The sequence below is a fragment of the Notamacropus eugenii genome, chromosome 1 (assembly GCF_028372415.1).
Source record: "Notamacropus eugenii isolate mMacEug1 chromosome 1, mMacEug1.pri_v2, whole genome shotgun sequence".
In the NCBI taxonomy this organism is placed as follows: Eukaryota; Metazoa; Chordata; class Mammalia; order Diprotodontia; family Macropodidae; genus Notamacropus; species Notamacropus eugenii.
The window spans coordinates 479,665,553-479,691,372 of NC_092872.1; the positions used below are offsets into that span (position 1 = coordinate 479,665,553).

Sequence of the window (25,820 nt, forward strand, 5' to 3'; positions counted from 1 at the left end):
TAATCCCTTAGAGCCTGACCTTGTTGTCCCACGGATTTTGCTGTTCAGTCTTTTCAGACGCGATGAATTCTCATGACCTATTTTCATGGCAAAGATACTGGAGTGGTTTGTCACTTCAGCTCATTTGACAGATGAAGAAACTGAGGCCAACAGGGTTAAGTGACTTGCCCAGGGTCGCACAGCTAGTGTCTCAGGCTGGATTTGAACTTGGGCCTTACTGATGGGACAACTAGGTGTCATAGTGGATAGAGTGCTGGACCTTCAGTCAGGAAGACTCATCTTCCTAACTGTGTGTTGCAGGGTAAGTCACTTAACCCTGTTGACCTCAGTTTCTTCACATCTGATAAATGAGCTGGATAAGGAAATGGTAAAACCCCTCCAGTGTCTTTGCCAAGAAAACCTCAAGTGGGGTCATGGAGAGTCAGACACAACTGAAAATGGACTCTTAACAGCTACAAGTTCCTGATTCCAGGCAGGGTGTACTATCCGCTGTGCCATCTAGCTGCTCCTGTGCCAGGGGCAGGTTGGCTTATTCTTTTGGTGCAGGATGTACAGGGGAGATGTACTAGTAGTAGAAGGGACTGGAGGAGGGGGAAAGAACCCCGGGACTGGACCTGTTTTTAAATATGGAGTAACTTCTATTCTGGGGTAATGTGGTTCCTAGATGTTCCTACCCTCAGGGTTCTATGAAACTGGCTGTGTTAATCCCTTAAAAAGTAGAATGAGAGAGCTTATTAGCCTCCTGCAAATGGAGAAAGCACAGCAACCGGATCTGTTCCTTAAAGAACTCTACAGTCACTGCTGCGAAGGACTTGATTTTCCCTATTCTAAAATGGAAAACTCCCTTTGCTCCCTTCTTTCCCTTGTGGTGAGTAAAGAACAAGAAAATAGACCTCATTTTCTTGGGGATACAACAGCCCTGTCTCCATCTAAAGTACCCATGCACAGGTCCTCTCTTCTCTGAAGAGACCTGGGTCAGCTTGGTGGGGTGGCAGAAAGGCAGTGTAGTGTAATGGGAGTAGGACTGCCAGGAGTCCTTAGCTTTTGTCCCAGCTCTGCCACCAACTGGTTGAGTGACTGGGTAGGACCTTTCTCTTCGAACCCCAGTTTCCGTATCTGTAAAATGAGACTAGATGAATTCTAAAGTAGCTTCTGTGAGATTGTCTGATTTTGTGATGCTTTTAGGTCCTCGGTCAGAGATTAATTTTAGAGGCAAAGATACAGATGATCTATCTATGGAAGGAGGGGACAGACTACAGGCGGTCAGTCACCCTATTAACTTTTCTTAAGAAATCCAGATCAAAGGGTTAAGAAGCTAGGCAGATCTGAGATCCCTCCTCCACCCATCTTCCAGCTCAAAGACAGGTAGGGCCACTCCATCACCCTCCCCCCAGGCAGATTCTTCCTGGGGCTCAGACCACAGCCTCTCTTCCTTCAAAAAAAAAAAAAAGTGTTCTTTTGCGGTCCTGCCCCGGGATGTCCCAGGCTGCCAGGCAAGTGGCCTTCAGAGCCACCGCTTGCTGTATCGCTTTCAACTCTTGGGAAGGTTAAATACCTCGGAGGGGTCTATTGAAGGCAGCCGGAGGGGAGGGAGCTGCTTTGAATGGGGCCCCACGTTCATCCCCCTCTGTTCCCCGCCCCCTCACCTCCCCCCACCCCCCATCCCAGCCAAGCTCCTCCGGGCACTAATGATATTCCACTCTCCATCCGAGCGTTCTTTGGCTGCAGTTTAACCCGAGCGCTGGGACTGATTTCCCTCTCACTGATCTCAGCTTGACATCCAATTAGCACAAGAATGGGATAGGAAGCCTGCAAAAGACTCCAGCTCCCCCTGACCCTCCCCGCCCCTCTCCCCCCACCCCCATCGCCTTTTCTCTGAGCCACCGAGGGTTCAGGACTGAGCCCGGGGGGATTCAGACAAAGGCCAGCGGACTGTGGTCCCCACCAGAGCCCTCTAGCCCCCTCCCGACCCTCCTATTGTTTTCCTCGAGGCTTCAGAAAGAACTGAAGGCGGTTCCTGCGGGAATCTCTGGGGTCCTTCCCCCTCTGCACCACCCCCACCCTACACTCCCACCCCATCCCACCCCCGCCAAAAAATAATAATTATAATCTTTAAAATCACACATACACGGATCCAACCCAGGAACGCACTCTCATCAGCCTGGGTTTTGCAGAGAAAAGGATGCGCCAGGTCCCATGGAGGCGATATGATGAGACTGAAATAAGGTGGAGCTGTACGATGGGGGTTAGATCCAGCAGGGCTTTCAGTGCCAGACTAAGGGATTTTGACTTTATTCTATTTGCCCTAGAGAGTTGCTGAAGGTTTCTGAGCAAAGAAGACACATGATAAAAGCCAGGTTTAACAATTTACCTGAACACCTGTGAAGGGTGGATAGAAGGGAGAGTAAAGGAAGCAAAGAGACCAGTGGGAAAGTTATTGAAATACTGGAAGAAGTGATGAGAAACAGGACTAGGGTAGTGCTTGTGAAAGGCATTATGAAGGAAAATTTGATAGAACATGTTTATTGATTGGATCCAATTTAATTAAGATGTTTATCAAATATATATATGAATGAATACAGATCACCATGCTAGACACAGGGAGATAAAAAGATTAGAAAAAAGAGGACCGTCATAGGGATCACGGAAAGTCACAACTGGAAGAGATCTTAGAACAATGAACACAGAATAATTATTAGCGTTAGAAGGAACCTTCCAGTATAGGGAGGGAACAAGCATTTATTAAGCATCGCCTAAAATGCACCACGCATTGTGCTAAGTGCTTCACAAATACCTCATTTTACGTAGAGAATATTACGTAAGAGTGGCAAGGAGACTTTGAAGGTAAGGAAACAGACAAAGGACTTTAAACCTGGCAGAACTGTGGTGCCAGCCACAGAAAATGAGAAGTTGGAAGGTTCTGGTTTTTGGAATATCTGATTTGTCTTTCCCTCAGCGTGCCGAGGACGCTGTATTTTCTGGATGATCACTACAGGGATGAGAGGGCGTGGGCTAGGCTATGGGTGGACGCTTTGTTCCCCCGAAGTTCGGGAGGGTGGGTGGTAGGGACAGTTTGTCTTGGCAGGCCAAGTGGCGATCCTGACTGGGGAATATGGGGAGAAGACAGAGCCCTGTAAAGAAAAGGAGGAGGGAAACTTACACCAAGGGAAAGGGGATGAAAGGTATAAAATGGAAACAGAATTAGGATGGGGATAATCAAGGTGTCAGTCCAAAGAGCCCAGGTCGGAGCCCAGGCTCAGTTCAGTCAATGGAGAGGGAACTTCCAGTGCACTGACAGACCCCCAGGGATGTGAGGACTTCAACCTGAGGAAGGAGAACCCCGGCCTGAGTCAGAAAAGGACGCTTCTGCCTCCACATCTGTAACCGAAAGAGCACTGGATCTGGAGCGTGGAGGTGGCCTTCCCACCTGGGAAAACGACTGTTTCTCTAAGTTAGCGGGAACTTTCGGCTCCAAAGCCTGTGATCTTTGCTTCCTTCGTGGATTCAGTTCCCTCTCTGGACCTCAGTTTTCCCCGTCCGTAAAACAGGGCTTAACGAGTTGTGCAGTTACTTCCGGCTCACGTTTTCCAGGACTCGGAGATCCTCAGTCCTCGGAGTTCTCCCCACCCGCTCCCTCCCGAGTAGGCGGGGCTCCGAGGAGGGCCCTGACCAATAGGGGAGAAGAAGGAAGCTTCCTAAGGACTAGGCCTAGTTCCCCGTCCGGGTAGGGCGGAAGCAGGAGACGTCAGGTGGGCGTGTACTTCCGCTACCTGCGTCTTCCTCAAGATGGCGGCCCCCGTGTCAGTGCAGGTGGAGTTCGGGTGAGTCGGGGGCCCCGAGCCCAGGGGAGGGGAGGATGCGGTGGCCCTTTGCAGAAGGGAAGTGTGTCGGGCTGGCAGCTCCTTCTCCTTCCTTCAGACTCTGTCGCAGCAGAACAGACTTCTCGCATCGCCTTCCGACCTGCTGTAGTGCGCTGCCCAGCCAGGGCAGGGTTGCTATGAGAACGACGTGACCGTATTTTCCCCAATAGACGCGCGCGTACGCCCATGCGTACGTGCCCGCCTCCTCTGATCTCTGAGCCACGGTTTAGATTTTCGGGCCCTTTAAGGATGGCCCCTCCTGCCCTCCTTGCCCGGGTCTGGAAACCTGGAGCGCGGAGTCTGGTCTATGAAGTCCCAGGATCCGGAACTCACCCCACTTACGTCCCCCAGGCCGACCGGTGAATGGATGTGTAGGCATCGCTGGAAACTGGCTGCATCCTGCGGGGAGGACCGGTGCCCCCGATGGCATGCAGAGGGAGAGAAGTTCCTTGAGGACAGGGATCGGTTCTTTTTTTTTACTCTTTTGTACCCCTAGACTTAGCACAGTGCCGCACATAAACGGAGTTTAATAAATGCATATTGACTGACTAGTAAGCACTAATAAATAGATGCTTGTTGGTAGATTGGTTTTTATTATCAGGGATCCTTAGAACTTGGAATGGAGTTCAGTATTTTACACATGGAGAAACTGAGGCCAAGGGAGGGGCAGATTTGACCAGAGACTCAGAGCTCATTAGTGTCAGAGCCCACGATCCGTGGAGTCTGGTTTTCTTTTTCTCCCTGAAAGGGGAAGGAACAGAACCCAAAGCTTGATAAACAGGAGGCAACCTCTGGGACTTGTCCCACTCTAACCAACCGGGCACTCCGCCTTGGCTGTGGGCACGCAGAACGTTCTCTGTCAGCAGTAGGCCCTCTGGATGCGTCTGGATGATAAGTACTGTGAGCGCCATTTAGAAATTTAAGGAAATTTTAGTTGATGTTTTTACTGTTCCTTGCTCCATAAAGTCATGCATCCTTTTGATGAGTTATTGGCCTTGTCACCTCGTCATTGGACAAATGGGGGGGGAGGCAGGGGAAGTGAGAGGGGAGCCTTTTGAACCATTTAACTCTCTTAAGGCTTGTGGATTCCCCAAATCATTGTCCACTTCATCAGTTTAGGCTCGAGTTTAGGCTCGTTAGGCTTCAGCTCATTAGGAAATCAGTCTTTTCTACATCCCACAACTTTTCTGTCAATTCTCATTGAATTAGGCCACTTCCTAATGTTTGGATTCTCTTGCTAAAACTTGTGGATCAGTTTTCCATGCTACCAAAGACACTGACTACTAAGAAAACTATGGTTTTTCTACCTAATTTAGAAAACTGAGAAACTGGAAAAATGGAATTTCTCAGAAAGAAGGAAAAGTGTGCTATGCTATCTTTGTCCTCAGTCTCTTCCTCTAAAATTTACATAATCAGAGTCTCAAAGTTGGAAGGGATCTCAGAGACCATCCGGTTCATAATGTAGCTGAACAAGAGTCTTCTTTATAACATAGCTTCTAAAGTGGTTACCAAGTTTTGCATTACCTCAAGCCTAAATATGCATCTTTGCAACTTCTACTCATTATTCTTAGTTCTTTCTTCTAGGGCCAAGTAGAATAAGTCTAATCCCCTCTTCCATATGATAGCCTTTCAATTATTTGAAGGCCTTAAAGTTTTTATTCTTCTTTGGGTTAAAGAATTCCGTCAGCCAATCTCTATACGATTGCCCCACTCTGAACACTCTTCTGCACATAGATGTCCTTCTTAAAATGTGGTAGCAGATTTGAACACAGTATTCTGAGTGTGGTCCAACCAAGGCAGGGTACAGTGGGACAGTTATCTCCCAGTGTGAACGCCATGTCCCTCTTCTTACATTAGTTTTCTGGGCCACTACTGTTGACTCATTTTGAACTTCTGCTCTTCTTTGTCTTTTGTGTCTGTGATCAAGTTGCTTCTCAGAAGGGCTCTCTGCTATATGATGATGCCTCAGTTTAGTTTAAGGATCTCCTTCCTGGTCTTTCTGTACCCGAGTAAAGATTACAAGAAGTATCACTGCACTCACCCATTGGCTCTCCTTCTCTGTTCTTGAATGATTCTCCGTAACTCTTTCAAGATCTGGTTTAAACCAAAGAAATGGACTTGCCTTTTTCCATTATCTTTTGTAAATGTAACACTTAGTCATTCTAGCTCTTGTGGTGTGAGAGCTAGATAGAGCTGTCTTCCCACACCTTTCTATTTCACAAGCTTTTTAGAAAAAGTTATTTCCTTTCTTATTTACTTGACATGCATCAACAAACTTGGATGTTTTCATAAACAAAAACAAACATAACATTGCACAATTTTTTGATCTATTTCCACCTTCTATTCAGAGACACACTGCCATCACTAAACATATTTTATGATATGTTCAGTAAAAGATGTCGGGTAACATGGTATACAAAGTCTCTAGAGTAGACTAGATTGTTTTGTACCACAACAGTCTGGATGTTGTTGAAAACTTGGATCCCAAGGGTAGTGAGAACTGAAGAAATTAGTCCCAGTTCCCCCTCTTCCCTTCAAGATTCCTCCTTTTTAAAATGGGGAAGTTTTACCAAATAGGAGTGATGGGAAGGACAGAGAAGGTCATTCTGAAACTTGTCTCCCAGTTTGATGTGGAGAATGAAAACTGGTTCTCTGAAGCCTTGCATCTGCATCCTATTAAATCTCACTGAGAATTGTGGGTGGAAAACAAGACAATCTAAGACTGCATCACTTGGAAGGAAATTTTACTAAACGGACCAATCCCTCTATGAAATTTAAACCAAAAATGTGTTCAGTCTGAGGCTTTCCTTGACATCTTTCCACTCACAAAAGGCCCTTCACCTTACTTTCTTCCAGCTGGCCCAAGGGGTGGGGATGGGAATATACTTTTCATTACCTGAAGAACTGTATCATTGGAGAAGCCAGAGCCCCTCCATCCCTTATTTGTGGACCAGTAAACAAAGCTGCTGGCAAGTTACCCATTGATCCAGATTCATTCTCTAGTCATTCATTTTAAAAGACAAACAAACCCCACCAGAAACCCAGTGTCTGTGGCTGGCACTGCCAGGTTTGGTCACTGCCTGTTGTTTGCTTGGGACCCATCAGCCCCAGTTCTTTTCCTTTCTACATTTCCCTGACCTCCCCTCAACTATGGAACCCCTGCAAGTCTGCTTGTTTCCCCCAACCCCCACTCTCTCCAGCTGCTGCATGTCCCGACCCCCACCCCAGAAGAGAAGAGAGCTAAGCTCTTGGAGGCATATAAATGGAAGCTCTGTGCATGGCCCACAGCTGAAATGGTCCCAGCAAGTGGGTCACAGATGGGCCTTATCTCCTCCTTCACACTTCTGCAGCAACAAAGTGTGACCTTGTTGTGATTACAGACACCCCATGTTTCCCCCATCACAATGCCTGCCTTGGCCTTCCAGTGGTTTCTGTCCATCCCAGTCCCTCAACGGTGGTTGTGTGTGACTTTTGTCAGCTGCATGAGCTCCCCATCTCTTCTTAAAGCTCAGCAGTGTCTTCCTCTCCCCAATTGGGAGGACAGTGTTTGTAGATTTAAAAGGACTACTTCTTCCGTTTAGAAGTCCCTGGAAATAGAATTTCAGGCAAGCTAATTGAGAGTTATAAAGCAGTAGCATAGTGTAGTGGTGAGAGTCCTAGACTAGTAGTCAAGAAAGCTGTATTCTGGCCCTGACCACTAAGAACTTATTAGTTTTATGACCTTGGACATCTCATATCCCCTCCCTTGGCCTCAGATTCCTGTCTTGTAAAATGAGGGTTTTAATTTCTGCTCTACCTCTATTTCACAAGTAGGATGAAAGGAAATCTTTCACACACATATATAATATATAATATAAATTTATATGCATATATTTATATATGTATACATGTAAACACATACATGCACAAATATGTTTATAAAAGGGCTTTCTAAATTATGAATCTGTTGTGTATAAATATAAAGGATCATACCCTCTTTGATAGACTTAGATGTTAGATACTGACTTTTCTGCCTCGGATGCTGTGATCAGCACTCTTAGCCAGCTGTTTTTGAAGCACATGCTTCAAACTCAAGTATGGACCAACAGACCTAGGGGGAACTGACATGTTCACCTAAAGTCAGATATGCGCAGACATCCATTTCCTTATGGAAATGGTCTTGCCATGTGCTAGCTGCTAAGAAGTGGGGCCTCTTGGTCTTGCCCTGGTTGGGAGAAGTTATCACAGGGAACTCCTGTGCTCTACTTCCATGGAAATACATAGTCCTTTTAATGGGGCCATCTTTAAACAGGTCATCCTATATAAGATTGACGAGCCAGAGTACGATGTCCCTTGAGACCCCTTGTTAAAGTAGTTACATGAATTATCAAAGGCCTTGAGCTTTAGAAAATTCAAGCCCTGAGCCTAAAAGAAAATAATTTGTTCAGCCTCTGTTTTCCTTTTATCTGGGAAGTTGTTTCTGGTCAGTTATAGAGGTGGAGGCAGGGGGTTGGAAGTATCATTGGTAAAAGGAAAGTTTAAAAACAATCTGTAGGGAAATAAATTGACAAAAGTTAAATGTAGTGATTCATTGAAAATTGAAGCACATTTTATGTTTTGATTTTTTTCTAACTCAGCTTTCAAGGACTCATTATGCAGGACCTTGGTCTCTGGAAGCCTTCCTTCCCTCTCATCGCCAGTCTTTTGGATACCCACTGGCAGTCCACCAAGGAATTAGCAGAGAAAGGAAGAAGTCAAACTCCAGTCATCTGGTTCTGTGCCTTGTTAACAATGTCAGTTGTTGCAGAATCAAAATTTAGGATTGGAAAGGATTTCAATGGTCATCTCGTCTCACTGTAGCATACCTGACAAGTAGTCATTCCTCTTGTGTTTAAGGGCCTCCAGTGAAGGGGAACTCACTCCTTCCCAGGCAGACCATTACACTTTTGGACAGCTTCAATTGTTAGGACATCAAGCTTCAATTTGCTTGTTTGCAACTTCTGAGCATTGCTTCTGGTTCTGCCCTTTGCAACCAACCAGAATAAGTCTAATCCTTCTTAGATGTGACAGGTCTTTAGATATTTGAACAGAGATATCATGTCTCCCTGAGGCTTCTTTCTACCCTGTTAGACATCCCCATCAAATGACAGAGTTAAGATGCTTCATTGTTCTGGTTGCCTTCCTCTCAACATATTCCAGTTTATCAGTGTCCTTTCTTAACTGTGGTGCCAAAAACTGAACACTGCTCAGATGTGGTCTGACCACGGCAGAACACAAACAGACTGTTACCTTCCTACTTCTGAATGAGTTTCCAGTCCTAATGCAGCCCAAGGTGGCCTTACCTTTTTTTGTTGTTGTTTTTACATCTGGTAAGTTCATATTGAATTTAAAATTCTACTAAGGCTCTCAGATCTTTTCCAGATAAACTGTCCTTTCCCCTACCTCCCTCCCACTTGTGAAGTTGTTTTTTTTCTAATCCATGTAAATGTCAAATATAACTTTGCATCACCAAAATCCAATTCATGGGCCAGTCAAGACATCACCTTGTGATGTCATTGGTCCTCTTTGGACCAAAACAAGACACAGTGGATAGAGCACTGGGCTTGAAATCAGGAAGACTTCATCTTCCTGAATTCAAATCTGGCCTCAGACACTTACCAGCTGTGTGACTCTGGGCAAGCCACTTAGCCCTGTTTGCCTCAGTTTCCTCACCTATGAAATGAGCTGGAGAAAGAAATAGTAAACCACTCCATATCTCTGCCAAGAAAATGTCAAACTGGGTGACAGAGAGTCAGACACAACTGAAACTGATTGAACAAACAATCCCCATTGAATTTCATCTTATGAGATTGCTTTATCCTATAAAGTTCTTTTTTCATTCCGATTCTTATCCAGAGTATTAGCTTTTCCTTCCTGTTTTGTGTTATCTGCAAATCTGATTAACATTCCATCTATGCTTTTATCCAGATCATTGATAAAAATGTTCAAAAGCTAGAGTCCAGCACAGATCCCTGGGGCACTCACCTGGGGACCTCCTGCTGAGTTAATATCACCTCATTAATGCCTAGCCTGGATCTCTCTAATAGTACTGTGGAACCTACAGCTCTCTATCTTTCCATAAGAACAGTATGAGACACTTTATCAAACGCTTTCCTAAAATCTGTGTAAACTATATCTACAGCATTCTCTGGTCTAACAACTCAGTAACCCTATCAAATAGGGGAGAAGGGTTAGTCTGGCCTGACTTGTTCTTCATGATACTTATTCAGGCTCTTTGTAATGATTAAACATCTCTTAAATGATTCCTTCTAGCATTTGCCTGATAATTGAGGTTCAAGATCACTGGCCTGTAGTTTGCAGACACCTTTACCTTCGATTTCTTGAAAATCAGGACATTACTTCTTCAGTCTTGCAGTAGCTCTCCCTTTCTCCACCATCTTTCAGCTGTTACAGATGATGGCTTAGCAATCAGTTTTTTCAGTACTTGAGACTATAGCCCTTCTGGGCCTGATGGCATGAATTCCTTAAGGGTGACTAGTGTTCTTACTATCTTAGGTATCAATCTCTGCTAGTGCCTCTTAGTTCTTACTGTTAGATCTCTCATTTCCAGTACAGAGGTACAGAGAAAATGAGCCATATGCTAATTTAAAGGTTCTCCTTTCTTTTTCCAGATGTTATAGTCTTGTCCACCCTAAGCAGTCCTATTCCTTTTTTAATTCTCTTCTTTCCCCTCATATGGCTAAAAGAAATACACACTGTCTATAGCTTTGCACTATATTTACAGAACCTTTCCGTGCTCTTCTGTTGGATTTTTATTATCTACTCTTGCTTCTATCTTCTGTCTGTTCCTTTGTAAAACTTAAGTTGGTTGATGGGTTACCCTGAGACATCATTCTCTTCAGACTCTCCTTATTGAAATTGTTTCCCAATGTGGAAATGTTTTGCATGACTGCACATTTATAACCTATATCAAAGTACTTGCCTTCTCAAGGAGGGGGAAGGAAAGAAGGGGATTTGGAACTCAGAATTAAAAAAACCCAAATGTTAAAAATTGTTTTTACATGCAACTGAGAAGAAAATACAAACATTTTTTTAAAAAATTGTTTCCTTTTGTATCTTCCAAATTTCACTCTTGAGAGTTTTCCATCACTCTTAGACTGATTTCTCTTGTAGAATTTTGGTCTATGAGATCCTACCTATCCTTCCTCCAAACCTTTTGGAATCTGTTTTCCAAAAGTGTAGAGTTGACTGAAAAGGAAGGGTAGACAACCCTGGGTGAATGGGATTGGAGGGTAAAGGGGTGGTGGTGAGGAATTGTAGATATTCATTAATCCAGATTCTCCTGCTTCAAGGGTGGGGTTTATTGATTCTTGGATAGTCAAGAAAAGGTCCCATGGTGCTACCTTGGATGGATTCTAGATTGGATAGATTTGCACAATGTTGGTGTTGGAAAAAAATATTAGACTTTATTTAGGCCAACCCCCTATTTTTATATTTGGGAACAGAGTGATTTGCCCAAGGTCACACAACTGGGTGTCACCAGAATGGGGCCTAGAAATAACAGATTTCCAGTCCAGTATATTTTCAGTGGAACCATACTACAGTTTGGTTTGAAAGGTAAATATTGGAAAACATTCCTTTCCTTCCATTTCTTCTTCCCAGTTTACAAGGTGAAAAGCACGGCAAAGATTATAAAATTTGGTGTGTGCCAAAATTCTGGCTTACCCTAACCACCATCATAGATGAAGCACTGTCTATTCTGTCCCTGTGTTCTTGGTTGAAGCTTGGTGTCCCATTTTCGATATTTGTATTAGTTCAATTCACCAAGCATTTATTCAGACCTAATGTGTGCAAAATACAGTGCCATAAAATGGGGATACAGGCATGAAGTAAAGCACAGTCCCTTCCTTCCTGAAACTTAGTGTCCCACATAGAATGTATTGTGATTAAAATATTGGACAAGGACAATGAGCCTCATGTAGACAGAGTACAGGAACTGAGATCATTTAAGATGGAGAAGTGATAGTTAATTTTAAAACAGCATTTTAGTATGTAAGGAAATATTCATATGTCAGATGTAGCATATGGTTGAGTTCTTAACTGGTTTAGCTGAAGTCTTGTATATCAACTCATTGTTACTTCCACCTATTCAGTATTGTTTCAGGGCACAGCCCCTTCTTGCTCCCTGTAATTTACTGGGTCCTCTCTTTATCATCTTCCTTGCAGAGGTGGGGCAGAGCTCTTATTTGATGGTGTAAAGAAGCACCAGGTCACCTTACCCAGTCAAGAGGAGCCCTGTGAGTATCCATCTTTTCTTCTCACCCCTGTTATGCCAGGGGAACACAGGTATGGCCAACCTTGGGAGCAGTGGGGTGTCCAAGGATTTCTGAACAGCCATTATAGGAGGTATTAGACAGAGGTTCCCAACTATCCTCACAGGTGAAGTTTCAACTGAAGGGAAGAAAATCTTACCACATGTAAAACAGAGGATTCCTTCTCTTCCCCCCGCTCCCATCCTCTCCCCTCACTAGTTCTGCTGTCATTGGTTAGGCATCCTATGTGTGCACAGTGGTTCCCAGTGACCACAAAGATCCTGTTTGACTCTTTGCTCAAGTTTCTACTCTTGCATTCTCTGACCTTTTCTTTACATATATCTTCAATGTCTTACGTCTGGATTGACCCAATTAGAGACCATTATCTATGATCGAGGACCTCATGGGCCACCCAAGTTTTCCCAAAACCAGATTAGCAGAGGAATAATGAGAGACTTGAATATCCTTCTAGAAAACAGGCATCAAAAATCATCTGACAATAATTATCTGACAGTGTTTGTGATTCCTTAATTACTTACCTTTCCTGATATTGATAAAAGTTTGCTTTAACTGTCAAGCCATAATTTTATTTCTTTCCATCATTTGCCTTGTTCCTTAGGTGCGCATGTTTCTAACATCCCAAATCTAGTCTAGGATCACTACGTTTTAAGAGGAAGGTAGAAAAGAGAGGATCCTGGCAAAGGCAGCTTGAGTGGTAAAAGAGGATAGGGAACAAAAGACAAAAGAATTGTGATGATTTGATCTGAAAAAGGAAAGACTGGCACTGGATAATTCAGCTGTTTCCATGAAGATGGTAACCTTCAGTCCTGGTGGTCACCAATGACATCAAAGATTCATTGGACTGAAATTATGAGAGGAAAGATTTAGGTTAGACCTAGGGAAAATAACGTGTCAACATTTAGAGTTTCAAAGATTAGACAGTGTGATTGAGAGTCAGGTAAATTATCAGTGGTCCTGGCTTGTGCAGATTGAAGGCAGGAGACTGGATTCATTTTAACTCTCCAAGCCCAGATTTGTGGTCATACTGATTGTTTAAGTGACAGTTCCCTTCTAAATAATTCTTCATTCTCAGTCCACAACCGTGATCTGTCCCAGGAGAAAAGGTATATACTGTAAGGTGGAGACTGAATTCCTAGATTCTTATGAGATCCTGGATTTGGCAGCTTCCTTCTGGCACTGTGGGGAGGATGCTGTGCTGACAGACCTATTTGCAATCAAATGGATCATTGTCCAGGTCTGTTGGCTCCCATTGGGGGGCTAGGACAGAGATGGTTCTGTCTGCCTCAATGCTGCCTGAAATTCTCAGACGAGCAAAAATGCCCCACTGAACTGGGGACAGGATGTTAATGGGAGGAACTAAAATGTTACTATGAGGTTGGGTAAGCTGCCGCAGGTATGTATCATGATTCTGTTGTAGGGTAGGGTGATATTGAAAGTTACCAGATCATGGGTTTGATTACCATCCAAGCAATCCTAGCAGTCTTCTGAATGATGGGACTTTGAAATAAAACCTTTGAGGTCTCATCGGCAAACTGAAAAATCTTATTAGCTATGATCTAGAACTCTACGCATTTAACTTCTTTTCTGAAGAATTCAAAGGGTATCAATATCAGCACTACAATATTCCCTGGAAACATGATTCCCTAGCTAGGCAAAAAGAGGGCAAATGACTTGTTTAAGACAACATAAGAAGTCAAGGGTAGAGCTGGGTATAGAACCCAGATCCCTCCTCATTATCAAGTCCCCTTCCCCATCCCCCCACCCCCATACCCTGGTCTTCTAAATTTTCTGTTATATTCTTCCTAGTTGCTGGGCGGGGAGGGAGGAGAGAAGGAACTGGAGAGGAAGGAAGCTTTAATACAAGATACATATGCCAGGTTGTGCCCAGTGGTGTACTTCTGCTGCCCAACATGCTTTAAATTTGAGCAGGATGTATATAGCCTAAGTAGCAACAATTTGTCATGGAAGAAGAACTGGGACCCAGTGTAGGTTAAAAGTGATATTCTGGCTCTAACACTAGGCAGCGACTGCCAGGCATTGAGTTGACACCGCTGTGCCCAGTGGGTAGGCAAGGGGCTTGTACCACTGGGACAGCCTCATGGTGCCACTGAGCTGGTACCCAGATCTGTTCCCTGGCAGCCAGCCTGGCCCACCTGCTGGTGCTTGGCTAAGAGGATCCCAGCAGTCCCAGTGGGGAAAACAGCAGCCACAAGATTGGAGTGAGTATAGAATTTAGGAGTCAAAACCTGATCCTTCTTCTGTGACTAATCAACTGTATAAATAGGGATAGGGCCTGGACCTGTGAATTTCCTAGGATCAGAAACTTCCTCTATCAATGTTTTATTGTATTTTTATTTGTTTTGTTAAATATTTTACATTTATATTTTAATCAGATTTGAACCACACTGCACAGTGGTATGACCTCCTGTTGACACCTCTGCCCTGGAGTCCTGACATCACATAGCTAGTATGTGTTGCAGGCAGGACTTGACTAGGTCTTCCTGGCTCCAAGGCCAGTTCTCTGTCTGCCACACTTCCCTGTCTCCAATCAGCTGTGTGACCTTGGACCAATCACTTCTCTGGCTCTCAGTTTCTTCACCTGTAAAATGAAAGGGATTAGACCAGAAATCTTCAAAGTCTCTTCTGGCTGGAGTAGACTGTAATTCAGATTGGAGAGGTAGAGGGTCACAGAGCCCTATGACAACCTGAACACTCAAGACTCTGGGGAGTAGGGTCAGGGAAAAGCACCCAAAATGAGTATATTTCCAAAGAGAACCCACTGAGAGAAATGAAAGAAAGTATAGGGGAACTTGCCAGTACATTAACGTGAAATGAAGCGAGTCTGTCTGCATTCTACACTGAGCTCTATACTTGGCTCTCTCCCTTCTTCATCTATAATGTGAGAAGGCATAATTATACAGGGTTTGAACACAAGGGGAAAGACCTTAGAGACCATTTAGTCTAGTGTCCTTATGTTACAGATGAAGAAAGAGCCTGAGGCTCCAGGGAAGGTTAGAACCAAGGAGTCCCAATAGACAGTTGGCAGAGTCAGCTCTTCTGGCAGGGTGGTTGACTTTCAGCCACACCCCCGAGAGATCATTTCTAGATCCCTCACATCCTAACTATGAATTGAGGTTTTCCCTGCTGCAGAAGGGAAGGTTTTCACCTAAGAGGGGGGCTGGGGATCAGTGGTACTGTATTCATGTCTATGAGGAGCTATTCCCCATGAAGTATAGACCTAGAGAAGGGAGAATGGTAACCAAAAGTGTGAGGCTCTGCTTGAGAAGGTAATGGGCACCTGCACGTGGCCTGTGGGGTTTCTTCGTGGCATGGATCACTCAGTGAGCTGAAGCTGGGTCAGTTCACCTTGCGGTTTCGTTTTTCCAGTCTCTAGGACAAAGCCCAGAATTTCCTTTTTTTTTCAGCCATCCACACATTCCTACACAGACATGGAGTAGGACAACCTTTCCTCCTGTCCCAAACTCTCCCCCCATCCCACCCCGTTTCCGCCTCTCTCTGTCTTCTCCCTTTGTGCCTGTCATGACTCCGCAGTTTAAAGGGTGACCGGAGCAGGAGGGAGGGAGCTCTCCAGCTCTTTAAACTGCTTAGCATGCGCTTCACAGCGGCTCCCAGCACCAGCTGTTCCTTTCTCCTGCTCACCCTCGCTCTTGGGGCCTGTTTGCTGAGCCCCCCCAGCTCCTGTGCAAAATTGCTTTTGAAAAGAGCCACTTTCTGCTTAATTAAACAATGAGGAGCAGTCCTCTCTGCACATCTGTAAACCTCCTTCTGCAGGCCCTTTATCCCACAAACTGCTCCATTCTTACCTCCATTCATTTGTAAATGGGCCCTACACCCAGCTCCCCCTCCCCTCACCCCATTCCCCTCATCCACTCCCACCCTTTGGACCTTTCTTCTCTCCTTTCAAGTAAGTAAGGCTCTGGGCGTGCTGGAGAGAAGAGCCTTTCCTTGATGGCTGGTGGGCTTGGGGCAGTGAGAGGGGCCCTTGCCAGCAGGCTCCATGGCTCTCTAGGTTGGTTCATAGAAAGGCATGCTATCTTGGAGTCTAAGCCAAGAAAAGATGGGAGCAGGCCTACCCACTAGCAGTAGAAAGGATCTACCCTGGGGTAAACTTCCCTGACTGTGCTCCCAAAGTATAAGATTCCCTACATGTGATGGTGAGCAAGTGACCACTCTCCTCCCTCACAGGTGCTTCTTGTGGAAAGACCAGGAGGACTCTCATAATGATGCTAATAATCAGCCTTAAAGTTAGCCAAGTGCTTTGCACACATTATCTAAGGGTTCCCAAGATCCTGGGTGATCATGGCTCAGTCTGAATGAGAATGCATAAGGGACTGAAATCCAGATCCAGAAATTTTTAAGCTTGTCATTACTTGGAGTTAGGAGTCTTGGGAGGTGCTCTTGGTGCCAGTGACTGCCTTACTTACCTGCCTTCAGTTCCTTCCCTAGTAGGCACTGGACAACTCCCTGGAATAAAAGAGGAGGCAGCTACTAGTTTCTGTGCCACTGTTGTCTTGCTAACCATGGTCTCCTGGGTGTATGTGTGCGTGTGCACACACACTTTAATTCATTTGATTCTGAAGATAATGCAAGATGAGATCAAGTGCTATTTTCTAAGAGTAATCTGTCCTCTTGCATAGATGCCCAACTCCTCCTTGAGGGCCAGTACTAGGTTTGCCTTGTTTTCATATCCCCAGAGCCTAGTATAGTGCCTGAATTGGGTGCTTAATAAATGCTCGATAATTGATTGAGTCACTAAAAAAGTGCACATGGTTCTCGTTGTCTTCTAAGCCACCAGCCATATGCTCCATTATCCCATGTGAGTCACCCCATTCTCAGCTCTCTTCAGCCAACCGCTAGGCAGTAGTTCACTCACTCATGAAACATTTGCTGTTTTCTCCCTGTGCTTTGGGGGATACAGAGATGATGAGGACTCCAGCCTGGCCACATAATGCTCACAGTCTAATAGAAGTGCTAAGACGTGGACACAAATGACTGGAATATAAGGTGAATGTACTAAGACCCAGGTGAAGAATACAGGCAGCGAGAGGTGATTTCTAGAACTGGAACTCAGATGGTACAACTGACTGTGAGAAAATGAATAAAGGAGGATGGCAGATGAGGAGAGTGAGCCTAAGATGTTCATGTCTCAGAGATTAGTTTCCAAGTCTGGCCTCTGTTTATTAGCACCTGACTGCTTAACCCTTCTGCCTCCCTAGCTGCCTTTGGAAACCCACCATCTGGCTAGGAAGTCTGTTTGCATATTGCCTTTCCCAAAGCAAGGCTGAGATGAGATATGAGCCATTGTATTCCTTTTCTGGGCACCCTGGGTTTTTCCTACCCCTGGGGATGGGGTGGGAAGGGCAGGAAAGTTGAGAAAAGGGGGAGATTCTATCCAGAAATAGAAGGTTTAGGTGTTTCTTGTTAGTAGTTTTGAGAAGGGAGCCATCAGCCATCAAACCCACACCCAAACAATAAGGGTGGTGGGGCAGGGCCCAAACCATGGTAACAGTCTGGCAAGAATGTGGGCGGGGTTAGGGGTGGGCTAGGCTGAAGTTAGTGACCTCAGCAAATGAGAGCTGGGCTTAGGGCACCATGATGAACAAGCCAGGACTGGGTCAAAGGAATAGTTCTCATCCCCCACATTTCCCAGACTTTGTAGGCAGGGCAGCCAATGGTGCTGTCATTTGGATGACCCCATGGTGACCACAGAACCCTGAATCCTTATCCATGGTCCTAACCCAGACAGATGACAATGTCTCCTTCTCTGTTGGGAGGACACAGCTCAAATCCAAGGAAAACTCAGTCTCTAGAGGAATTGGGGAACAGAGAGAGCCCAAACATGGCTGAATCTCATTTCTCTGGGTACCAGAAGGGATATGGGAGTGAGAATTCAGAGGAGGGGAAGGGTGAATTCCTATAAGGCTTTACAGTTCACCAGGCTGCAGAGTTTTACATACACTAACCTAGTCTCCACATTTCTCATTCCAGGCACTTGCCCTGTAGTGGTAATTCCTCTCTGTACACAGACGCACATCCTCTCCCTTCACCAAGGCCTCACTGATGGATCTGTCAGGCCTGGGCAGTTTTATCGAGCAGTAGGAAGATCTATGGGCCTACTGCACACCAGACTGTGCCAAGATGGAGGCCAAGAGGAGTCGGAGCCAAGGGGAAACCCAAGCCCATCCTTTCCCAGCTCAGAAAACCCTAGGGAGGAGCCCCATCAGGCGACAAAATCATCACAGATCATTAGGCACAATGCGCCTGCGCTTCTATCTCTCTGTCCTACTTCTCCCTCCTCCTTCAACCCTGTATCTCTTTTTCTTCTTTCTTTGCTACACTAATGCAAAGTTCTTAATAGTTTCTGTTTTTATTTTTATTTTTTTGTTAATTTGTTTTCAGTTTTCTACAATCACTTCCATATATCCTAGATACAGTTTCTGTTTTTAAAAGAGCAACCCCATGCTATGAATACCCTATCAGTGGTCTGGTGCTCCAAGGACATACCAAAGTCTGCAGACAGAGGAATGGGCTGGTTAGTGCAGAACTGAGTGTTTGGATATAGCAATTCCCTCTCTCAGCCATTCAGAGAAACTACTTTCATGAAAGACATGTTTGGTTTGAGTGTCCAGCTGTACTGTCCAGATATTTTTTAACTTTTTTATCTCTTCCAAGCATTCCTTTTACTCCCAACCTTCAGAGCTCATGATCACAGGTAGGGAAACTGAGCCCCAGGCTAAGAGGAGTAGCCCCACACCATAGTTTAGCCGATAAAATTATAATGCGTTTAAAGGATAGAGGTAATGAGTTTCCCTTGGTCCATGTCATGGCATCTGGGTCAGCACGCCCATCAATTCCATTCCCACTAAGTGACCTTGTTGCTCCCAAGGGGGGGACTTGAAGACCCAGCACAGCCGAACTTTGGGGATGTTTTCCTGCACGCCTGAGTGTGGTGTAGGGAAGGGTAGTGATAATTGGCATGGTTGTTTTATGGCTTATATAGCGTTTTTCTCATGATAGCCCTGTGAGGTAAGTTGTGCGAGTGCTGACACCATGATTTTACAAATGAAGACATAAATTTGCCCGAGATCAACCATCTAATAAATACTGGAGCTGAGATGGGAACCCAAGCCTTCTCACTTCAAGCCCAGCATTCTTACCATTACACTGTGTTTCAGAGCCTGTGGAGAAGGAACATAGAGACTGAGATCCTTAAGTCATAGAGACTTATTTCTGCTCAGTGCCACTCACCTCCCCCCAGCTTTCTTACCAATCTTTTTCCTCTCTGCACAACAAGAGTAACCCATCTGGGGCATGGCAGTTTGAGGTGTGCAAGGCCAGAGGGAGGGAACCAGAGAGCTATTTGTCAGTGTCTCCCAGCCTACTGATGGATTCTTCTCTCCCCTCAGCCTCCCTCCTCCAGAGGAAATTAACTGATACTATCTCTCCTACAATTGTTTTTCTTCCCTTGCAAAGAGAAATGTATGCCAGCCAGGAGCAAAGATGGATCCTCCCAGTCTGGGGCTGAGAAGGAGAGATAAAGGTGGAAGAGAGATATTCTGGGTGGGAAGGGTACTGAGAACAAGAGATTACCCATCCCGACAGGCCCATTTAAAGCCTGGTTATACCAAGGATTGGCTGAGACTTTTCTTCCAGCCATGATAACCCATAGCAAACCCTTTTCTAGGGCTTATTTTGGTGACCTGTTCTGGAGTCTTCACACTTTTTTAGTCAAGACATTTTCTCTTGTTTATTTTATCTTCAGGTTAAATTTATTCTCTCTTATTCAACCCAAGTCCCCTTTTCCTAATTAATTGACCCTTTCTAAAGTGTCCTGACTCAGTTTCATTCAGTTTCCTCACTTGCAAAAAGGGAATCATAACAGCACTCACCTCACGGACTGTGATAAGCAGATGTCTTAAAGCTTGAAAAGCTCCTAAGGTTCAGGCCAAGTGCCTGACACTTAGTAGGTGATTAATAAATGTATATTTCCTTCCTCCCCATTTTAGCATAACCATCTAGCACCTTCCATGGCTCAGGGAATGAGGTCTCTGCAAAGACTTTCTTGGTACTGTCTTTTAGATCAAAGAACTTCTGGTCATATTACCGAGCAGCTGGGCTGGGTTCTCTGGGATCATAACTGATGGGTCTCCCTCCTTTTTTTTTAGGGGATATCCGAAACCTTCTCATCTGGATAAGGAAGAACCTACTGAAGGAGCGACCAGAATTATTCATCCAGGGAGATAGCGTGTAAGGCTCTCTTTCCTTTCCCCTCTACCAGTGTAGAGTTGAGGGAGGGATGCCCTACAAGGGATGTGTCACACAGAAGAAGATGGCTCTGTTCTTTGTACTTGTGCCCCCAGTTCTTAGCACAGCCCCCTGATAAATCATTACCTACTTAATGCTTGTTGATTGATTAATTGATGGATGCCTCAGTGGTTTGGGGAACAAGACATTTGAGTATATGAGCTTTGGTGCCATCCTGGTTGAGGATAAGCCAGGGTTCTAATCTTCAGCCTTTTCCTGAAGTGCTTGTTTTTCCCATAGATAGAGGAAGTAAGTGAAACCAAAAGAAGGTATAGAAATCTTGAGTGATGGAACCCTTTCAGAGTTCCAACAGAAACCGATACTTGCTGTGTCTCATTGTTCCCCCAAAGGATCTGTCCTTGGGACTGAATTTGAGATCTTAAATTTTTATTCCCAGATAGGAGGGGGCGTGGTAGGTATAATTCGGGTGATCAGCTCTGTGTGACCTTGGGCAGGCTGCTTCTGTCTCCTTGCCTCAGTTTCTCCGTCTATAAAAGGAGAGGGTAGGGGTTCCAGCTCTGGTTTTCTGTGCTTCTAATGAATTATTTTGCTCCATGTATGAATGCATTGTTGGACCTGAGTATGAACATAGCCACCCTCTACTGAACTGGGTATAGACAAAGTTGATGCTCTTTTTATATCATAAGCCAGGTTTTTTCCCTCATCCACCAGCTAACATAGGGCTCTGCCCTGTGGTTATGACCTTCCCCTGTCCTATCAGTGGGAAGTGAGATTGAAGCAATCAGATCCATACTACCCCTGTCCTTTGCCTCAGCATCTGCCTCTTCTGAACCCATCACAGGCCTGGGTCCATCCTCTCTGAGAAGCAGCCAAAATCATTCCACTGGGAAATCACTTTATTTTTAAAATGAGGCCAACCTGGTGAAAAAAGGGACAGTGATTGCATTCTGCCTGGGGTCATGGTGAAGTGTGGGGCATACCTATCTACAGCATCCCTGTGGCACAGGTCACCCTGGGGAGTGGGCCAGGAAATCCCAAAGCCATCCTTGGTTTCTGACAGATAAGAATATATCTCTTACATGTCCCCAGTGCTTTTCAGCCAAGAGCCAGACTGAGATTGAAATCTGAATTAGGACCTTTGAGTTTCACTAACCTAACCTGGCCATAGAAATGGGATGCTTCAGGGGTTAATTCTGGGGCTAATTTATCTATCAAAGGAATTGTAGAGATTGAGGACTCCCTGAACTATAAGACTATAGATTCCAGCCATTAACGAAGTGAGAGTGATCCCCACTGGGCTTCCCTGGAAGCCGATTTACACCTTTCAGACTTGTTCCAGACAGGTTTCAGAGAATTGAAATCCTATCTGACTCAAACTTCTAGGGACTCAGCCATTGATATCTTCACTTCTGCACTGGATTTTTACAAGGAGGGTGGGACCAGGGACTCTCATCTCCTCCTACAAGGACATAACAAAATGAGTCAAGATTAGTCAGTAGATATCACGAAGAATTTCCTTTCGGATCCAGGTTGTTGCCCTGGAAGATTGTAGACTCCTCTTCCTGGGAGGTCTTTTAAGATATAAATTCCTGAGCTGATGTTAGAGAGGTCCCCCAGAACCTCACTTCCAACTAGTGCCTCAGGAAGGGTTCTAGATTTTCACAGTTTCTCTCCTCTCCAGAAGCTTCTCGAGTCCATGTGCCAGCCCATGGTGTTCTTCGGCAAGGATGGTCTGGTGAAACGAGCATCCTTAGAGATGTGTTCTAAACACAGCTTAAGTAATGAAAGGGGTGGGGCTGGGGACGACTGATGACAAGCACCTTCTCATGTACTCAGCACTGTGCTAAGTGCTGTATAAACAAGATCTCATTTGATAAGTTGTATATTTCTTTAGGTTTCGGTTTCCTTCTTTATAAAATGAAAGGATTGCATTGATGATCTTTAAAGTCCCTTCCAGCTTTCAAATTCTATTTTTCTTTTTCCTACAGACGGCCAGGGATTCTGGTCCTAATCAATGATGCTGACTGGGAGCTGCAGGTCAGTGTAGGAGTGGGCAGCTTTTCCCTTACCTGGCCCTACCCCAGTTTCCTCTTGCTTCTCATTGTTAGAACTATGAGCACCCCTCTTCCTCTATCCTCTTCTTTGCCCTTGGAAGGAGTCTGTACAAGAACCTGTACTGAAATAGGTGAAAACTACAAAAAGCTGAGCCCAAACAGAGATAGTGTTAGAGCCAGTGAAGGAAACCCATTTCATCTCTCTCAGAAGCAATCACATCTTTCCCTACCTCATGTTACCTTCAGGGTTCATAGCTCTGTGCATGCTCAGACTGAGTGTCAATATGTTGCTGATATATTTTCTCTCGCCTTCCCTTCCCTCCTCCCCTCCGCCCCCCTCGCCTCTCCTTCCTCCCTTTCTCTCTCTCTCCCCTCTCGTTCTCTGTGTCTCTCTCCCTTTCTCTCCTTTCTTTCTGTCTCTTTTTCTTCCCTACCTTTCTCTGTCCCTCTTTCCTCTTCCTTTCTCTGTGTGTGTCTCTTTCCCCTCCCATTTTTCTGTTTCTTTCTCTTCCCTCCTTTTCTCTTCTCTTTCTCTCCTCTCCCCTCCCTTTCTCTCTCTCTGTCTCCTTCCTTTTTCTCTCTCATCTTTTTTTTTCTCTCAGGGTGAATTGGACTACCAATTACAGGACCAGGACAACATCCTCTTCATCTCCACACTACATGGTGGTTAGAGCATCTGTCCTCCTCTGTCCTTCAGTTCCTCTAGCTCCCAGGGACCTTCAGGGCAGAAAACATCCAAAATGGGGGAACAAAAGAGAGAAATCCTCCCCCTCCCCCTTCCCCCACAGCCGGAGCATGTGGGACACCAAGCCTCCCCTGACTGTCTTCATGGGGAAGGACCAGGAGCAAAAGAACCAGGCAGTCCTGCTCTCGCCTCTTCCCTGTGCTTCATCCTCCCCACTCCCTCTCCAGCCTTAGCAGCTTTCCCTCTGGGAAGGGAAATGAGGCCAGCTACTAAAAATGTGCTGCTTACAGCTTATGTGATAGTGGAAGAAGCTACTACCACCTCTTTCCTCATAACGGGGCAGGGGGGGGCAGCTTTGCCAAGAAACCTGCCACAGACTGCCTCCATCCATAATCAGTGCCTCGAAAGGAGATAGTGGTCTTTCTGCCCCCACTACTCTGCAGGCATCTTTGTGAGCTCTGAATCCCTATCAGCCTGCTTCTTGTGGAGCTGTTCCAGTACTCTAAACTGTGTCACCTTGGGCAAGTCATTCATCACCCTTGGTTTCAGTTTCCTTATCTGTGAAATTGTCTTTTGACAATTTAAAGACCCTTTCAAGCTCTAGGATTCTGTGACTGAGATTTCTTGCCTCAGTTTCCTCATCTTAGAAATCAAGGGCTCCACATGCTTCTTCCAATGTCATTACTGAGCCTCAGCCGGGGGCCCCTATTCAGTGCTGCCTCTTCCTCCTTCTTCTGCCTGGATGCCCCCAGCTGCTCCAGCCTTGCTCCTCTGACTTCCCTAGCCCTTGACCTAGGCCTGCCCCACAGTATACAGGCCACCAGATGGGCTCCCAGGCCCCCTCCCCCAGAGACAAAAAACTCGTCCGTCATAGACTGTCTGAAGACACCTGGGCTCTGTGCCTCGCTGGGGAGGGCTACAGTCTCTTCCTTGTGCCTCAGTTTCCTCTCTAATGCCAAGGATTTTACCATTGTGAACTTAAGGGTTGCCAGAAAACCAGAGCACAAGAAACTGCTTTGTGATATATTTGGGACCTTCCAGCTCCTCTCCACAAAGCATGCAGACTCATCTGGAAGTCAACATGGCGGTGCCTGTAACAGCCGGCATTGGGCAAATAAAGGCCTTCATGCTTGTCTTTTTTTTCTTTATTGCCTGGAGCCTCATCCTAGATACAGCTGGGCTAGGTCAGTTGTTGGTATCCCAGTGACCTCATGGCACAGCTCCTGGCATGATGCAAATGTCCCAGGGATTCTGAGAATCATTCTCTTACCTCCTTGGAGCAGGTTTAAGGGCCCAACCAAAATTGTATGAACAAGATCTGGGAGGAGGATGATGCTGGGGAAATTTGTGGGGACGAGGACAGGTTGAGTCCAGTTTGAGCTGGACCTCTCAGCAGAGCCAAATTCTAAATAAAGCTGGGAACTGGATGTCTACTCATCTCCCTCTCTCTTGTATACATAATGCTGAGTATTATACCATCTACCGTAGGAGCCATTTTTAGTCTATCACTTAGCCTGTCAAATTGAATTTTCAGGAACCCGAACCTCCTATCTCCAATTCACTCAATCTCCAGAGAAGCCCCCTATCCATCAGAAGAGACTGAGAATTTTCAGTATATTCTAGGTACCCCTGTATCCAATCCTGGGTTTTTGTTTACCTTTTCTCTTCATAAATGTAGAAAGGAGGGTTATTTTGCTCATTCATTCCTCAAACTGATAGTCTACGACTAGCGGCATAGCTAGGCCCCAAAGATCCTTTGTATATCCCCAAGGAGAATGTGATCGTTTCAGTCCTAAAACTAGAGAGGAGGCATAAGGGGAAGGGGTGGGGGGTGCCTTGGAAAGAGAAAATATTTTCCCCAGATACTTAGTTTTTCCAGAAAAGTTGAAAGGGGGAAAGGATAAGAATTCCTCCCACCTACCTCCATCCTCTAAATGAGACTAATGCCAAGTTCATCTCCCTCACTGGTCCATCTAATGGACGTAGATCTTTTTGGCCTGGGGATATCAAGAGTCGAAGATGGGTGTGTTCGTTGTAAAAATCCCTGGAGTGGGTAGTGCTAGCCTTATCTTAGAATCAATTAAAATTGGCAATATGTTTGGATGCATTTGTCTACTGCTTTCTGATTTAAGTGGTGTGTGGTTTGGGCCTTTGAATAGTTCATACAAAACTTAGGGATCTTTTGGTGGGAGTCTATATTTCTTTAAGCAAGTGCCCTTCTGGGTCTATATGAGGAAACAGTGTCTGTGAAACTATTGAGGTGTATTTATCTTTTTGGGTACAGTCGCAACTATGTGCTTCTGCCTGCGTATATAGAACTGCGTGTTATTGATGCTTTCAAGTTAATTAAATTCCCTTTCAATTTAGCCCCACTTTGAACAGTACCCCCGTTTCTAAGTAATAAGACCTGCCATCACCTTGTCCTAGCTGGGCAGCCCGACTCCCTCCACCTCCCCCAGCCACCCACGCGGCTGCGGCAGGGAGCTCCCCTTGGCCGGTCGCCCCACGCGGGATTCCCCCGCCCCTGCTGCCTGTCTGTTCCCAGGGAGGGAAAGACCTGGCGTTTCTCATCTCTCTTGGAGTAGACTTGGCAGCGGAGGCGGGAGGCACCTGGGTCCCCCAC

At 45.4% G+C, this 25,820-nt stretch overlaps 1 protein-coding gene across 2 annotated transcripts; it reads left to right on the top strand.

Moving 5' to 3' along the window:
* Positions 1–3,713: 3,713 nt before the first annotated feature.
* On the top strand, positions 3,714–25,300 carry URM1 (ubiquitin related modifier 1). 2 transcript variants are annotated; one of them, XM_072632551.1, is made up of 5 exons: positions 3,714–3,821; positions 12,066–12,136; positions 20,359–20,440; positions 22,447–22,495; positions 23,115–25,300. In XM_072632551.1, exons 1-5 carry the CDS (start codon positions 3,787–3,789, stop codon positions 23,181–23,183), a joined length of 306 nt encoding a protein of 101 aa, XP_072488652.1. In that variant the 5' UTR covers positions 3,714–3,786; the 3' UTR covers positions 23,184–25,300. The 2 variants fall into 2 exon arrangements, with proteins under 2 accessions (XP_072488652.1, XP_072488653.1); XM_072632552.1 differs by lacking the exons at positions 22,447–22,495; positions 23,115–25,300 and adding an exon at positions 22,140–22,437 and having other exon boundaries at positions 3,721–3,821.
* The last annotated feature ends 520 nt before the right edge of the window (positions 25,301–25,820 follow it).